At 38.0% G+C, this 18,980-nt stretch overlaps 1 protein-coding gene across 3 annotated transcripts in view; it reads right to left on the minus strand.

The window, feature by feature from the left end:
- Positions 1-124: 124 nt before the first annotated feature.
- Positions 125-18,980, minus strand: part of LOC128990800 (histone acetyltransferase KAT6A) — an 84,314-nt gene continuing 65,458 nt past the window's right edge. For all 3 annotated transcript variants that reach the window (XM_054413384.1, XM_054413382.1, XM_054413383.1), the window contains 5 exons: positions 12,782-12,935; positions 12,084-12,243; positions 8,333-8,495; positions 7,446-7,838; positions 125-4,303 (listed from right to left, as the gene is read on the minus strand). In XM_054413384.1, the coding sequence (XP_054269359.1) occupies positions 1,796-4,303; positions 7,446-7,838; positions 8,333-8,495; positions 12,084-12,243; positions 12,782-12,935 (3,378 nt within the window). In that variant the 3' untranslated portion in view covers positions 125-1,795. The remainder of the gene's footprint in view (positions 4,304-7,445; positions 7,839-8,332; positions 8,496-12,083; positions 12,244-12,781; positions 12,936-18,980) is intronic.

Here is an 18,980-nt window from a genome sequence, read left to right on the forward strand (position 1 = left end):
TCTAACTTATTTATTAGCAACAAATCAGGGGTTGCAGATGGTATAAAGTTTTACATTTCTGTTTCGTCCATAGATAGACTTAACATGAGAACAAGAAAATAAAAATGTCTCAATATGTGTAATAACATTGTATAATTTAGCTTTTCTATATACAGCAAGAATTTTAAGATAAATTACATATAAAACTCATCAAATTTAAATTATACTAAAAATAATACTTTTCTACAAAATTGATCTTACAGTAACAAAGACCAGAATTATAATTACACAGACTTAACATAGAATTATATTAAAAACAACAGACCATTTTTATTCTTACATCACAAAAACATATATTTACATTATCATACTTTTGACTATAACCATCTCTTAGTGGTTTTACAAATTCTATTATCAAGATTAAACCGAACAATCTTTCATTCTAGAATATTTATCACATTTACTGACCCAAACTATAGACTGCTATTCAATTTGGACAGTTCTTCTCCGAGTTAGTTTTGAAGAGGAAAAGTTACACAAGAATACTCAACGCATTTTAAAAGTAAATTAAGCTTTTAGCTGCCGTACATGCAAATAGAAAACTTAAAAATTACAGACTGCTTATTATAAAAATAAATAATATAGAAGAGAGAGATTAGCCTATTACATACACTGAGTTGTACTGATATTTGAGTGACAAAAATAAATCACTTTCTCCTAAACTACTATAATACATGACACAGTGCTGGAATATAAAGTATTTACAGAGTACTGTGATGTATGTCAACACTATCTTAAACATCTCGCAACACCAAAACCTAACAATCAAATAGTTAGTATAAACACTATAAGACAGAGTCAAACTTTGTAAAAAAGTCAACGCGTCTCTGAGCTCATTTAATTGTTTTATCATTATCTGGATTGTACCATTATCATGCAACTCTGAACATTACAGTGATCTTGTGAAAATCTGACTCATTAAATTATTAATTTGGATCGGTCCCCTGTAAAAAAATCCTTTGGGTTTGCAATACTAAAAAAAGTAACAAGATTGCAATACTATAAAAAGTAACAAGAAAAAAAATAATTGAAGAGTTCATCAACTGCTCAATATCCATGGTTCTATAAGAAAAAATTGGAAAACTCCCTAAAGTAAATCAATGAAGTGCAATGCAATGTACAACACTTAATCAAATGTGTGATTACACAACAAACCATAATGAAAACGGCTCTGAAAATAAAATTAAACAAATGTTAAAAAGGGTTACAAAAATAAATTTTAATTAAATTATACATTGAAACTGCAGAGACCACACAATTAAGACTTAAGTTAATAAATCACAAGTATACAAAATATATCTAATACAAAATAAACCAGTAAAAAAATAACCAGGAGAAAGATGTGTGCAACTAAAAAAAAACATGTAACTTAAACTTTACAATGTATAAGTTAATTGAACATCAGTTAACAAGAACATTTACTAATAACATATTAACCCTGTAATAACGAGCAACACTAACAATAAGTGACTTAACATTATCCATTTATAAGGCTGAGACATTAAATCAACAAATATAAAACATTAAATCGGTAATAATGTACATACATGTTGGAGCAACATTTAACTTCAAAGATTCAATGGTATTATAAAAACCTAATTTAATTTTGTCACAAATTTTACCAAAATGTGAAATCAAATTGAATTCAAATTTTTAGTTGATTATTTTTTTCTTTGACCACCAAAATTGTTGTAATCACAATGAAAGACAAATTTAGGACAAATAAAAATTGGTCCCCTTTACAACTTAGGATGATTTAACGCCTCAAAGTGCCATTGATAAGGTTGCTGTTGATGTAGCCGTAAGTATAAATATTGTTCTGTTGTATGGCGGCAGGGTCCTGTGCGTATTGACTTTGAGCCATGTTCATCACTCCCATCTGTACTGGTATCTGACCCTGGTTGATGAATCCAGTGTTTGTGATATAACCGGTTACAGTAGCCGGGCTCTGTTGTCCGGCCATGCGGTAGCCATTGAACTGGTACATGGAGCTGCCCATCAGGTTGGGGTTGAGTGTGACGTTGGGTGAAACACCGGGACGGGATGAACTACTCGTGGGAGGCATCTGGACACCGGAGGACCGACTGGAGCTGCGGCCACTAGACGGAGGCATGTTACCAGGGTAGAACTTGTGGTAGCTCGCTGCCAGGTTGGACTGCTGCAGCATCTGATGAGCAGACGGAGGAGGGGTCATTGTCGGATGGGAGGTGGGTGGAGGAGTGAGGTTCATGGGAGGAGGAGGAGTCATATTTGCGCAGTGGCCAGGAGGGACCATATCCAAACCATTGGTAAGTTGCTGCAGCTTGGCTAGGCTGCAAGAAGGAGTACCTTGGGTAGTTTGAGGCACCCCTGAGCAGGTGGTGCTCGGTGTTGGAGTGTGTGTGTGGGGATGCATTGCCGGCTGGATGTTCTGGATGTAGAAGTTTGTGGGACCTGCGACTGAGCATGTCGGTGTAGAACTGACTCTCTGACTGGGAGACGGTTGAGAACCTGGGGTCATCCGGTGTTGGATCACCGTCGTCATAGGAACATAGGCGCCTGTCTGCATCTGAGGTACAATGTAGTTGGGTTGAGACACTACTGAGTGATGGGGGTGGTGATGGGAGTAGCTCTGTTGGTGGTGTCGAGATGTTTGCTGTGGTGGGGTAGATCTGTGGAGGGCTGGGGAGGGAGCAGGGGGTGTAGATCTGTTACGAGAGTGGTGTTGACTTACACTCTGGGAGGACTTGCTACGGCTGCTTGACTGTTTGGACGGGGCAGTTTGATACTGCGGTAGTGAGGGTGGACAGTGCTGAGGAGAAGACGTGACGTGATGATGATGGAACACTGGGTGTCCACCTTGTTGGGCACAGTCTGTGTAGGCCTGGGACGAGGGAGGTCTCGGTGGCTCAGGTGCCCCGACGGATGGTGGCATGTCATTGGACGATATACTTGTGGGAGATTCTAGTCCCAGCTGACTGACATCCAAGTCACACTGACCGTAGCCGTGAAGAGAATGTACTGAGTTTGTGGTAGAGTCTGGAGTGTAAACTCCCATACTTGGGATCTCCGGCTGTGGAGGAGTTTGTTTAACAGACCCAGGATTGATTGGTGTTGCGGGTTGTTGACCTTCGACACTGTGGTCCAATCTGGGAGTTGTATTTCCACTAGCAACATCCACTTCCACTTTTTTATCTTCTGAATTTGTACTTCGCTCTGTGTCATCGACAACCACAATAGGTGGTGGTGATTTGTCGGGAATTTTATTTGGAGGAGCAGGAGATACTGTATTGATTTTGAGATCTCTTTCTTGCTTGCTTCTCTTATGCTCTCTTTCCTCTGGCTTTGGAGAATGCCTGGTTTTATTGGGACTTTCCCTATTTCCACTTTCTCTTTTACAATTGTCTATTTCCATCTGCTCATACTTTTTATGATAGTCCGAATTGTAGTTTCGCTTTGCATACTCCTGCTGTTCATAGAATCTGCGTTGATAGTCTTGGTCATGATTTCTTTTCATGTTTTCTAGATCGTTCATTCTTTTTATGTTCTCAAAGTCATTCATTCTTTTAATATTTTCTAGATCGTTGATTCTTTTGAGATTCTCTAAATCATTTATTCTTTTCAGGTTTTCTAGGTCACTCATCCTTTTTTGGTAATCTTCATAACTCTTCCTCTGATATTCTGCTTCATAGTGTCTCTTCTGAAGTTCAATTTCAGTATTTCTCTTTTGTTCATCATAACTCTTCTTTGGATATTCAGGTTCATGACTTCTTTTCTTTTCATTTCTCTCTTGTTTATAGTAACTGTCATTGGGAGGTGGAATGTACCTGTCATATTGCTTGCACTTCTCTCCTTCCGGTTTATCTGATTTACGGTCAAACTCATGCATTGATTCGTCTCCTTGTGTCAGATCTACCATGGGTTCTGATTGTGCACTTTTATCTTCTTTCGTTGTTGTCTCAGATTCACCAGGTCGGCATTTCACGCTGTCAATTTGTTGAAGGCTATCATGTTCCTTTTTGCTATCATCTTCCATCCTACAACAAGAATCATCAGGCACGTCTTCTGTCAGTACAGGCATATCTGGAGCTCTGGATCTTTGAGATGATTTACTAATTTCATCTTCCTTGTCGACAACTGTTACTTCTTCATCTTCTTCATTTGGATCATGATTTTGTTCTACAGTGGGACTATGATGAACAGGAACTTCCATGCTGTTCTGCTCCTGTTCAGGTTTTAAAACCTCATTATTTTCATTTGTCAACTTTTCTTCTTTGTTCTCGACCTGTAACAACGATATTCAAAATATATAATTTAGAAAGGGACGTAGGAATTGGCTAACTCTGGAACTCGCTAACTCGGTTGGATGACGGAAGTTAGATGTCATCTTAGCCCCCCCCCCCCTCCCATATAAGCAAGTTGTGTTAAACTGTTTCTTGACGATCTAGATTTTAGCGAATTTCCCACATAGGGAATAAGCTATTACCGTAGGTCTCATGGTAAGACCTAGACCCGGGACCGATTTTCTTTTTCGTTTTGAGGTCCCCAGAGGCCAAAAACACCATCCGTTCAAATTCATATATATATATATTTATATATGTGTCCGTTAGCGCGATAACTCGAGCAAAATTGATCAGATTTTGATGAAATTTGGTACAAACGTGTAAACCTACATTTATTCGAACGAGTTCGCGAACCAGCATAATCGGACCATGGGATCAGGGGTTTATGGGGGGTTTTATGGGGTAAAAATGGGTTTTTCTCATTTTTGACCCTAAAAACTTAAAATTTCTAAATTTCTCTCTAGACCAATTTGAAGAGCTTAAAAAAACAAATAATTTGGTATATTGAAGTGTTTTTGAATGTTCATTGACTACGGAGAAAATTTAAAATTCCCATGTTATTCTTATGGAGAATAAATAAACTGTTCTAGTTTGCTTGAATATGGATATATTTTAATCAAATTTGGCAATTTGGTTTATTTCATACTAAGCTATCAATATTTCAATTGAAAAAAACACATCTCAACATCTTCCCTGTAGCAGCAAACCTAAGCACTTGTTAATTCGAATGTTATTTAAATTGGGAATAAATCTATAAGTATAAAAGAGGATGTTTGTATATATATTTGTTTGTTTGTTTGTTTGGGGGTGATAAACTCGGACACCGCTGAACCGATTGCCACGGAACTTGGTACATACGTGTAGAATGTCATGGAATAGGTTTATACACCATCAATTTCGTGATCCGTCCAATCGGCTCCGGCCCAGTGGCTCTGGAGTTTCCCATGTTAACCTTATGAGAAATGGAATTAATGAATCTTAACAGCTGTTTCAATTAAACAAGTTGGTTCTGTTCTATGATGTTCAATAGCTTTAAAGTTACAAGGATTGCCAACAGGGTGCAGCACTATTATTTCTTTTACATTTATGACAACTGCCAATTTGCAACCAAAAGGTGAGTGAGCGTAGCGAACGAACTTCAACCTGGAGGCGAGTTAGCGTAGCGAACGAGCTAACCTGAAGGCAAGTGAGCGTAGCGAACGAGCTAACCTGAAAGGCAAGTGAGCGCAGCGAACGAGCTCCAACCTAAAGGTGAGTGAGCGTAGCGAACGAGCTCCAACCTAAAGGTGAGTGAGCGTAGCGAACGAACTTCAACCAGGACGTGATTGAGCCATGCGAACGAGATCATCTTGAAAATTAAACGTAACGGTACTTAAATTATAAATAGTCAAAGGCAAGACAACGTCTGCCGGGTTCAGCTAGTCATTTATATTTATGGAAATATTTTAGTAGAAATCAAGCCGGGTAAATGGAAATTCGCTTAGTATGCAGGTTTGCTGCGACGGGGGTATTTTTAAATTGTTGTCCGAAATATTGCATGATTTATTCCCAATTTGAATATTATTTAATTTTATGAGTACTTAGATCAGCTGTTACAGGGGAGGTAATAGAGTGAGTGGTCATGAGCTTAAATAAATGGAAAAAATATATAGTGACCAATCCCATCTTAAGCCCCCCTCCTTCAAAGTTCCCTCTTTAGGAAATTGATGTTAAACTGTTCATAGACGTTCAAGATATTTAAAAATTTTATTGCAGCGAGGTCAGCCCCCCAAAGGAGGCCCATTTTTCTTCGTACCAATGATATTAACCCCCTCCCTCAGCAGGGGGCCTAAGGCCGGGGCCACACGACGCGGATCATCCGCGCGGACGGACCACGCGGATGATCCGCGTGGTCCGACAACACATTGAATCAAATGAGAGTGGCCACACGGGGCGATCCTAAGCCGCCTGGGCGGATTGTCCGCGCCATGTCGCGGATTGTCCGCGCGATCATAAGCCGCGTTGGAGGGGATGACACACGTAGTCTTATGAGAGTGGCCACACGATACGGATTGTCCGCGCGGTTGGAGCTCATTTTCAATCATTTGTAGTGGTATTTTTTTAGTTTGTGCTTGTGCATTTCGGTTTCTAGGTGTAAAATGTTTGATACATGTTGTACATTTCTCATCAGTATATCTTCCTTAGTTATATGCGGTCAAAGCAATTGAAGTAGCTCGTCTAAAACGATGCTATCTACATGCGATAGTAACAAAAAAAACTCCGAACTATGGTTTCGCATGTGCTCGTACAAGGTTTGGAACACAAATGGTTTATCGGTTATGAAATGATGGACCCAATGATTTCGGTTTGCTTTAGGCTCTAGCTCACCACACGCTTCTAATGCACAAACTAACATATGTGTTTCTTCCATGACTACAACGAGAACGAGTGAATAAAATCATGTTAGAATCTCAGTACGTAGGCTGGGAAACCTCAACCGGAAGCGGTTCATCCGCCCCGTGTGGCCGGGACATCGTCGCGCGGCTTATGATCGTACGATCATAAGCCGCGCGGATGATCCGCCACGTGTGGCCCCGGCCTAAGACTATCTAAATTATTGTTACTCCCTTAACCCCTGAGATTGTATCATTATTGTTATATTAGTTAAACTAAAAAAGTTTTACAATTAATGCATTAGAGAATTTAAGTATTCCATTAGAGCATCAAATTTACATCGGGACTCTTAACATGTAAAGGCCTGTTTGATGCCCCGATAAATCAAAAACTCCTATATGAAATTTGCAACTGCCAAGCTATCATTCGTTGTTAACACAGAAAACATTTTTTGAAAACATCCTGTTTCCCGAGGCACTTTCCCTTGGTGCCTCAAATAAAAAGGGGAGTGGTGCCGAGCCAAAGGCGAGTCAATATTATAAAATAGGTAACATACTTAACAATATGATTTTGCAAGTAAAATTATGAAATAGGCAAGTGAAGCAGCTCACTGACATTTCCAGCAATACAGGTTCTTCTAAAATATGATTGAAAATAAATATTTTTTCACTGAAAATTCATGTATGTCTATCCATAAGAGAATGTACTAACCGGCTGCAGTAGGGGTGATGGTGGACGACTGTCCTCCTTCAGTTCAGGTGGAGGAGGTGTTTGAGCGACAGGAGAGGCAGGTCGTTCAGAAGGAGAGTCCTGCTTTGGTGAAGGTTGACTCTCAACTGGAGATGAATCTTCCTTATCAGATTCCTCACAAACCTCCATTTTTTCAGGTTCTTCTTCCTTTTCTTTTGTTGAGGCTGGTTCATCACTTTGATCCTCTTCACTCTTTTCTTCCCTGGCAATCGGAGATTCATACATTTCTTTGCTTTCAAACTCCTTCTTCGCAACATCTGCAATCTCCTCTGACGTCTCCGGACTAGAATTGTTGACTGTTTCAACTGGTTCAACGTTCAAATTTTTAACCTCTCTTGAATCTTCTTCCATTTTCTGTAAACACACAGACAAATTAAAAACTGTAGTAAATAAGAATTTACACTGTAGCTACTTTGCGTTACTCTGTTGGTTTAAAATAAAATAATAAACAACACTTATAGAATCTTTATCTTATGACAGACTATTCAAAGTGAAAAAAAAACTATTACCGTAGGTGTTTAATAGTATAGTACACTGTGCGTTTACAGTACAAGGGTGATTTATTTGATTTTGATTGAATATGAGATGTGATTTTTTCTGAGCTGTCAAATGCCTGAAACTTATTTCTTGAGTAAGTTAGTTTGTATCCATTCCTTTTAATTAAATGTATTCTCAATTACTTGCCAAGTACTTTTTCCTACAAAACTAAATTAAAATAACAACTTTTGAGTAATAGATATATTGGATACTGTGAATAAAAAATGTTCATACCAAACAAACTTTTGACCTACTAGTAAAGATTATAATTTTTAAATTGTGAAAATGGCATTAGTGGAGGGAGATAGTACCTGTGGAGTAGGTGAAGGCAGTTTGCGTGGTCGACCACGTCCCCGTTTCTTGGGCAGCACGGCTGAGGAGAGCAAGGCGGGTGGAGACAGTGGAGGTGCTACTGGTGGAGCTGAGTGTACCTCTGGCGACAAACATGGCATCCCCTCCAGACTCTCAACAGGTCTGTACCACACACAATACATACAAACCTCTCTCAAAAATTACAATATCTACAGTAGGCTACATATATTTTAGATGAAGTCAAAATTTAATATATATTTTACAAAAAAATATTCATCCATGGTCAAACAACTATCAGCCGTTTTGAACAAAATGAAACAAAAATATTGAGAATCGGAATGATTGAAATTGTTGTTGAGCTTTAGGGTAGAATTTTGAGATAAAATGCAATAGCTTTTTGACGGTTTGAAATTGGATCCAGCTGCCCTTCATTGGTCTTCAATAAATGACATGGGGTCCCGGGCACAAATTGTAAATTTTTTTACATTTAAGAAAATCCCTTTGTAGTGGAAAAATCAAACACTTAAGAAAACATCATCATATAAAAAAATATGTGTGTTTGTTGTAAAGACGGTTGTTGGATGAACAGAACTCTTGATATCTATACAGGGTGAATTTTAAATGAGTTCCCCCCCTACTTTTTTCTACATTTATTTAGATATCATCTCCGGACCACGTCAGATCATTGTTGAGTAGTAAGTACTTCATTTTTGCTAGGTATACATTTTTGGCCGCCATCTTGGATCCGCCATATTGGATACAAAGTTTTTTTTTCAAATGTAAAGGTAGGGTTGTGACCCATTATTTCAAACTAGAATTTTACGGTGATAACAATGCCGCAATCAGTTTTTAAAAATCTTGATCCGTTCTAAAGTTATGAGGAATTTTTATAACTTTATTTTTAGCCCATTTTAACATTGTGCATTAACAAACTAAGACCATAATCTCAAAATAGTGCTAGATAAAGATAATTATACACCACCATTCATTGTCGACATATTTTCACTTGGTTATGACGGATGTAGTTTTTTCAGCCGCCATCTTGGATCCGCCATTTGAAAATGTGATCAATTTATTTAAATATGAAGGTGGTGTTGTGACCCATCATTTTGAACTACTTTTTTATACTGAACTCAATGCCGCAATCCGTTTTTGGGTATCAAGCTTTCTTGATGAAATATTAAAATACTCTTATTTAAAATTTCAATATTTCAAAATCCAAAGATGCAAATGAAAAACGGATTGCGGCATTGGGTTCAGCATAAAAAATTAGATCAAAATGATGGGTCACAACACCACCTTCATATTTAAATTAATTGATCACATTTCAAATGGCGGATCCAAGATGGCGGCTGAAAAAACTACATCCGTCATAACCAAGTGAAAATATGTCGACAATGAATGGTGGTGTATAATTATCTTTATCTAGCACTATTTTGAGATTATGGTCTTAGTTTGTTAATGCACAATGTTAAAATGGGCTAAAAATAAAGTTATAAAAATTCCTCATAACTTTAGAACGGATCAAGATTTTTTAAAACTGATTGCGGCATTGTTATCACCGTAAAATTCTAGTTTGAAATAATGGGTCACAACCCTACCTTTACATTTGAAAAAAAAACTTTGTATCCAATATGGCGGATCCAAGATGGCGGCCAAAAATGGATACCCAGTCAAAATGAAGTACTTACTACTCAACAATGATTTGACGTGGTCCGGAGATGATATCTTAAGAAATGTAGAAAAAAGTAGGGGGGAACTCATTTAAAATTCACCCTGTATAAATAAAATTAGAGTTTTGTCTGTACATTGCTCAGAATTATATATTTTTAGGTTATTTTTACGTAAAAAAAAAATTAAAAATCAGAAACGAGTCCTATCTCTATTTCTGTCTGTCTTTCTGTCTGTCTGTAACACTCAAGATGGCATTTAACGCTATCTTATCCAGGAAAACGAGATTACCTATCAAGATCCAAGTCATTTTAATGTATTCACTGGATTGGCGAGAGTGTCTTTAGAAATTAAAATATGGCCTCACTACTTTGTAAATAAAATTACGGACATTCAAAAATGAAGTTTTGTGCGATTTTTGACAAGTTTTGTCCAATTTTTATCACATCTATGAAATAACAAACAGATGTTTGGATCAAGATTATTTTAACTAGCTGTCACCGATATATTTACAAATGTTGTTTACAAATACCGCAACCATTTTCGATCACGTTTTGAAAGCAATTCCCAACCAAATGAGATTAAAAACGTTTTTCTTACATAACAGGTTTAATTAATCGTAAGTGCAATAATATAGTGTAACCGTAAATAAAATTAAATAACTAGGCATCATCCAGGTCAGGAACCAGAGATTCTTTGTGTATAAAATTGTTCTTGAGTTTTGATAACCAGAATGAAGACCTCGAATCAGTGTTGTATACGGCTGGGAAACTTTAATTTATTAATGATCGTCGCCGATAGCTTAGAAACAAGAAACAAGGTTTCCACTCATTGAGGACGTTTCAATGGCGGTTGTGTAAAGTGTAAAGTGAAAAATCACAACTGCAGTGAACAGAGGTTGTAACAGAGGTTTACGGATGATGCTAAGCTCGCTTTTCCAATGTGTCACTTTCTGTTGCTACCATTGACTATATATATATATAGTCAATAGTTAAATCGTCTATAGTACTTCATTTCATATAGTAAGCCGTCATTTCGACAGCATTTCGGGTCATCTACGGTCCAAGCAAATATAAATTGGTATGATAAAATTTAAAGACATTAACAAAGATTTCAAATGCTAATTTTATGTGTACTTTGTTATGCTTAAAGCGTAGCAAATTCCCTAATTAGGTTCTGTATTTTTGTGTGTATGTCTGTTGGTAACGCATTAATGTCCTTATTTCTCAGTGTTTCACGGAAAGGACAAGAGCACCTTGATAATGAAAATGTCAACCCGAATAAAGTGTTGAATTGTGAGGTTGAGGTAGTACCTTAAATACTTTTAACCATTGTGGAAAGTAACTTTCAACTATAGTCCTACCTTAGGGCTATGCCTCATAGATCTATAAAACATTTTTTAGTTTAATCATTGGATTTAACATATGGGCCAACACGATCCGGGTGACATTTGATTACGAAGCATTTGTTTTGGCTTAAATAAAACTGTCAGATAGATACTGTATTTGCGAAGGTTTATATATAGCCTAATAGTTTTGCTAGCATATCTGAAAACATGGAAACCAACTGCTGTTCTTAATATAAGAAGGTTTCAACTGACTAGGATAAGATCATTGACTATACAAGATCCCTGTGCGTAGAACGGGCACACAGCTAGTATACAATATTTTTAATACGAGGGCTGTTTTTAAAGTAAGGGCCGTTTTTGCGTATAAATCTTAGTTTGCTTGTACGCCGCAAAGAAGCTCCTTGCCACTTACTGGTATCGTTTGTGAACAGAATTTCACAATTTGCAGCTCTGTAGCTGTAAGTACTCTATACATGTAAGTTTCACTGTGAGTTTTTAACTATCGAATCTCTTGCCGTGTGCAAGATTAGGTTAGTGATAAGTTTTTTTATTACAAGAGACATATCCGATGTTGACTTTCATCAAAAGATGACTGAAGTTTATGACTCTGATGTTTATAACACACAATAGTCTATCATCTAATTAAGTTGAACCCAAGTAAATGGTAACCAGCAAACACAAAGCGGGTAAGTGTAATAATAAAAAAAACAGAAGACACGAGTTGTACATACTTGTTGACTGCAGTGGCAGCTTGTTGTTTCTCCTGCAGTAGTTTGGCGTGTCGCTTCTGCCAGCGTAGTTTGGCTGCCATAGAGAAGTTGTTGACCTTCCTGAGTCTCTGAACTGGAGCATTGCTGATGAGCTGCATCTCTCCCTCAGTGCTGGTGACACCTGTGACAACCAACGTTGTAGTCACTCACACAGGAAGAGGAAATACTACGTTAAACACACCGTTGTTGCACTGAGGTTTCAACATTTAGCTCAATTGTTTGAATTAAAATGACTGAACTTGGGTATTTTCCCCTTAGGGGAGGCCACCACAGTATGGCATGCCATAGGGGGTTACAATATACAGACATTACTTACCCAGCATCACCTAAAGCTTCTAGAGCTCCCGCACAGCCTTCAAAGTGCACTCAAGATGTAGTCAAGGGCGCAGCAGTCAAAGGTTAATCAATTGGCTATCATTATCCATTTTTTCTTTATTCTAATGTTAAATTGTCAAAAATGGATCTTGAGGGCATTTGGTGATGGGAGTTAATATCAATGTTCAAACTGAATTTTATAGGACTAAGGATTACTGATTAAGAAGCAGTAAAAAAAAAATTAAAAACTAACCAAGCACAACTGCTACAGCGAGCTGTACTAGTTTTGGCCTCTCTATATTGGAGAAGTACCTAAAATTATTCTTAAAGAAAATTTCACTTACAAATCTTGGGAGGACGGCCAGGTCGGCCTCTTCTAGGCAGCAGCGCAGAAGTGATGTTGACTGAACGGCCAAACCCTCGACCAAGCCCTCTGCCGCGACTTCTGCCCAGTCCTCGACCTCTGCCTCTGCCACGACCTCGACCAAATGACTTTGCCTGCAACGACAGATGACAGATTAGTAGACAGAATGATTATTAGAAAACAGCATATTATTTAGAAAAAAAATAAAAATAAAACAGCAACATAGGCCTGTGTTGTAACAGTAAGCTGTGACTTGGAGTGGTCCTCATTCCCTAAAGAGGATTACATTATTGAATCCATTTTGAATATAGAGGACATCAGAAAAATATGAATACTTTCAAATCTGCCAACAATCTTCAAAATCCAAATTATCTTGCAAAGAATTTAAATTTTTGAATGAAAGAGGTGCAAGGGATACCCGCTTTGGCTCGTCCACGCATCTCATTCCTCATCACAGAACAAATGTTTATAATGAATAGTTTATAGTAACAGCATGCCGCCTATGGAACTCCATACCTTCCTCATCAAATCCATAGAAAACCAAAATCCCGAATGAAGGTGGCGCTGAAAGAATATTTCCTACCTTGACTGGATGGCCGTGGCTTGGCAGAATGGCGTGCATTAGGCCCAGATGCAGCAGAAGGTGCATGTGTGTGTGTGACTGTATGTTAGAGAAGAAGAAAAAATGTATACTATTTTATTACTTGTTATGTTTTAGCGAATTTCCCATATAGGGAATAAGCTATTACCGTAGTACTCATGGTAAGACCTAGACCCAGGACCGATTTACTTTTTGGTTTTGAGGTCCCTAGAGGCCAAAAACACAATCCGTTCAAATTCATATATATATTATATATGTCCGTTAGCACGATAATTAAAGCAAAAATGATCCGGTTTTGATGAAATTTGGTATAAATGTGTAAAGCTACATTTATTCAAACGAGTTTGCGAACCAGCATGATCGAACTATGGGAACGGAGGGTTTTATGGGATAACAATTAGTTTTTCCCATTTTTGACCCAAAAAACATAAAAATTAGCACTTTCTTTCCGAACCATTTTGTAGAGCTTAAAAAACATATAATTTAGTATATTGAAGAGTTATTATGCGCCTAATGGTTACGGAGAAAATTCAAAAAAATTGTACATTTAAAATTCCCATGTTATTCTTATGGAGAACAAGTAAACAGTTGTAGTTTGCTTGTTTATGAACATATTTTGATGAAATTTGGAAAATGCATTTATTTCTTACTGAACATAAGAAAAAAACCACTTTTACCCTCCCTGTTCCCTGTTGCAGCAAATCTAAGTACTCGTTAAACTAATTATATGACTTCTTGATCAGCATTGTACGTGTTATTAAATTTACAGAAAGTAAGTAAAGATAAGTCTTATAACACTTAAAACATATATTTACGCTTATACTGTTACTCACAAGACGGTAAATATACAAAAGATGGTAAGTGGTGATCGATTTCGATTGGACACCACTTACCATCTTTTGTATATTTACCGTCTTGTGAGTAACAGTATAAGCGTAAATATATGTTTTAATTTAAGTATTATAAGACGTATCTTCATTTACTTTCCACTAATTATATTTAAATCTATATAAATAAAATTAGAGTTTTGTCTGTAGATTGCTCAGAATTATATATTTTTAGGTTATTTTACGTTTTATACATTAAAGAAGCAGAAACAAGTCTTATGTCTATTTCTGTCCGTCTGTCTGTCTGTCTGTCTGTCTGTAACACTCAAGATGGCATTTTACGCTATCTTCTCCATGAAAACGAGAGTACCTATCAAGATCCAAGCCATTTTAATGTATTCACTGGATTGGCGAGAGTGTCTTTAGCCATTAAAATATGGCCTCACTACTTTGTAAATAAAATTACAGACATTCAAAAATGCAGTTTTGTGCGATTTTTGTCAAATTTTCGTTAAACTTTTATCACATAATCATCTATGAAATAACAAACAGCTGTTTGGATCAAGATTATTTTTTCTAGCTGTCATGTGTTTACATATGATGTTTACATATACCGCAACCATTTCCGATCACGTTTTGAAAGCAAATCCCAACCAAGTGAGATTAAAAACGTTTTTCTTACATAACGTATTTAATTAATCGCAAGTGCAATATTATAGTGTAACCGTAAATAAAATTAAATAACCAGGCATCATCCAGGCCAGTAACCAGAAATTCTTTGCGGATAAAATTGTTCTTGAGTTTTGATAACCAGAAAGAAGACCTTGAATCAGTGTTGTATAGGGCTGGGACACTTAATGATCATCGCCAATAGCTTACAAACAATGTTTCCACTCATTGACGGCGCTTCAATGGCGGTTGTAAAAAAATCACAACTGCAGTGTGATTGTAACAGAGGTTTACGGATGATGTTAAACTCGCTTTTCCAATGTGTCACTGTTTCTACTCACCGTGTGATGCAATCGCTGGACCATACAGCCAATAGGCCCATTGCCCATGGGTACGTACGTACGCCTACCTATTTATTCATAACAACCTTTTCGACGACCTGTAATCTTCGGTCCAAGCAAATATAAATTGTTATGATAAAATTTGATGACATTAACAAAGATTTCAAATACTAATTTTAAATGTACTTTGTAATGCTTAAAGCGTAACAAATTCCTTAATTAAATTCTGTATTTTTGTGTGTATGTCTGTTGGTAACGCATTAATGTCCTTATTTCTCAGTGTTTCGCGGAATTGACAAGAGCACCTTTGATAATGAAAATGTCAACCGGAATAAAGTATTAAATGGTAAGGTTCAGGTTGTAACGAAGTGATCAAGCTATACATAGAATTGTGCCGTTTTTCCCCAGTACTTTTCCCTCAACACTTTTCACTCAGCACTTTTCCCTCAGCACTTTTCCCCCAGTACTTTTCACTCAGGTAAATTCTCTCAGGACAATGTGCTGGGGAAGGAGCTCAGTACCAGGGCCCAGTACTGAGTACTTTCCCCCACCCTTTGGGGGTAAAATCCGTGTATATAAGGGAGGACACTTAAGCAGATAAGTCAGTTGGGCCTTCGGGCCCGACCCCACCGGATGGGCGTGTTGAGGCCCCAGTGACCCTTCCCTGGGTGCTGGATGGGCGTTTTGAGCCCCCAGTACTATTCCCTTCCCCCTCTAGTGCAGGACGAGCGTGTTGAGCCCCCAGTACTTTTTCCTTTCTCCGGTACAGGACGGGCGTGCTGAGTCCCCAGTACTTTTCCCTCTCTCCGGTACGGGATGGGCGTGTTGAGCCCCAGCACCTTAGTGCACGGGCGTGTTGAGCCCGCACTGGCTGGACGGGCGTGTTGAGCCCCCAGCGCTCCTTCTTTACCTTTCCCTCCGGTACAGGACGGGCGTGTTGAGCACCCAGTACTTTTTCCTTTCTTCGGTACAGGACGGGCGTGCTGAGCCCCCAGTACTTTTCCTCTCCCCGGTACGAGATGGGCGTGTTGAGCCCCAGCACCTTAGTGCACGGGCGTGTTGAGCCCGCACTGGCTGGACGGGCGTGTTGAGCCCCCAGCCATTCTTTGAATCTTCCCCTTCCACTCCGTGCAATAGTGGACGGGTTATAATAGGAGATTCTGTTTTAGGCCAGACAGCCGACGAGAGCGGTCAGCAGGAGACAGCGCTGCATGTGGTGAGGCTACACCACTATTTGAAGGCTGGGCAGTTGAAGCCAGACAGCCGACGAGAGGTGTCAGCAGGAGACAGCGCTGCACATTGCGCCGAGTCTACACCACTATTAGAAGGCTGGGCAGTTGGAGCCAGACAGCCGACGAGAGGTGACAGCAAGGATAGGTTGCTCTCTGGGAGGTACGCCGTTGGGACGGCTTTCCAGAGGATCACAAGGGACAGTACGACGTTGAGCACTGGACGCTAAATTGATAGTTGCCTTTGTACTACAAGGCCATTATGTTTCAAAGAAACTTTTGTAAATATTGTAAATAGTGCATAATAAACCAGATCAGTTTGTAGCAGTCACTGAGTTGTCACTAACCCAGGAAAAAAACCCTCTAAGGAAAAAGCTAGAAATACTTAGTAGGAGTGTGAAAGGGACTTTTCTTCTTCAAAAGGGAAAACTTCCTTACAAGGTAGTACTTTAAATAAGTTTAACCATTGTGGAAAGTAACTTTCAATTATATGCCTACCTTAGGGCTATGCCTCATGGATCTATAAAGCATTTTTTAGTTTAATCATTGGTTTTAACATATGGACCAACACGATCCGGGTGACATTTAATTGCGAAGCATTTATTTTGGCTTGAACTGTCAGATACTGAATTTGCGAAGGTTTATATATAATAGTTTTGCCAGCATATTTGCAAATATGCAAATAACTGCTGTTCTTAATATAAGAAGTTTTCAACTGACTACTATAAGATCCCCGAGCGTAGAACGGGCACTAGGGGTGTGCGAATAGTGATTTTCAACCTCGAGCCGAGCCGAGCCGAGCTTTTTAAAATATTTTCGAGCTCGAGCTTTTTCGAGCCGAGCTTTTCCTAGCGTCACCTTATAATAATAATAATAATAAATCTTTATTGTCGTTTGGTAATATAAACATTACAATAGACAAGGTCAACATGTTTTGTTACATATGTTAAATAAAATATTAAATATTCTACAGAAAATGTTAAAATAAAGTTAAAAGGATAAAGCATCAGTAATAATAAAAACTTTAAAATTAACAGGGAAAAGACCATAACAAGAACAAAGAATCATCAAGACTGCTTGGCCTCACATTTAAGCGTTAAAAAATCTTCATTCTGCAAAAACTCATCAACTGAATAAAAAGCACGACTTGTAAGCCAATCTGATAATTTTGACTAGGGATGTATCGGTTCCAAAAGTCGGTTCTCGGTTCCACCGGTTCTTAGCAAAGGAACCGGAACCGAGGGTCGATGCCAAAATGTCGATTCCTCGGTCCCGGTTCCTGGATCTGATCGTTCTAATTAATTTGCATCACCATTACATTTTAAATTACTACTGTTCAATACCATTTATATTAAATAGTGAATATAAAATTTAAGAGCAAATATTATTATAATTATAATTGTTTTTGTGTAGGTATTGTGCAATTCCATATGAATTATTCAATCAATTTACGTAAGTCAACAGATCAAACAGCTGAAGATAAGCCGTAAAGCCGACGCCGACAGCTGATTGAATCGACTATGCATCAGCACTCAACAAATAGGAAGGAACAAATAAAATAACAATATTGATCTATTTATTTACCACAACCTCCTACTCCTTCCTTATTATCTTTTTAAAACTGTTGTTTGACTTTTACATAATTGATGCGAAGTATCAGGTAAAGAATAAGTTACGTCATGTGCAGCCGTCTGCAGCAAATTGAAAAAAGAAAAAAGGAATGCAATATTGCAATGGGAGGATAGTTCATACAGGTAAGTGGCAAGCATTACTCTCAATCAATATGAAATAAAAGTCAATATAATTTTTATTTTTTTATTGTAAAAACTGTTCACACACTTTTATTTCATCTATGACTGTTAACATATCGTAAAGCCATTCTTAATTGTGTGAGATTCAATAGGTGGTGGAAAGAGCTTAAAACAGAGAGAGTTTTGGTTTGGTTGTTATTGTTTTTATAATGAACACATTCAACCATTTTGAAAATATTATAAAAACAATAACAACCAAATCAAAACAAATAACAAATATACTAATTTGACAGTTACAATCAAGAATCAAGTGATCTTTTGTTTGCAATCCGAGTGACGTCAGAATATGACGGGAATTAGCACACCTATGTATTTTCCTTCCACCATGATTCTAGGTCCCTTTCTCTGTGTTGCGTATGCGTATGCACGGGTAGAGGAGCCGGTCTGTGTGCATTGTGCAATGTTAAATCTCCTTCAGTGTTTGGTGATCAGAGTTGAGGTTATACCTACCTATTAAGATGTCTTCCGTTGTTTGGTCTTACTTCAAGATCGACGAGGTTAATAATAAGTTTGCCAAGTGCAATATTTGCTCAAAATTAATTTCAAGAGGCGGGTGCATGACAAACTCTAAAAGCACTTCAAACTTGATGAAGCACCTAAGAACTCATAAAATTAATCTTGCTCCTGAGCCCAGCTCTAAAAACGAGAGTATTGGTCAAGCTAAAACTCTTGATGGATTTCTGCAGAAGTCAGGTAAGCCT

Source organism: Macrosteles quadrilineatus, unplaced genomic scaffold (assembly GCF_028750875.1).
Source record: "Macrosteles quadrilineatus isolate MER2022 unplaced genomic scaffold, UCM_ALF_1.0 Scaffold_3__2_contigs__length_128488019, whole genome shotgun sequence".
NCBI lineage: Eukaryota > Metazoa > Arthropoda > Insecta > Hemiptera > Cicadellidae > Macrosteles > Macrosteles quadrilineatus.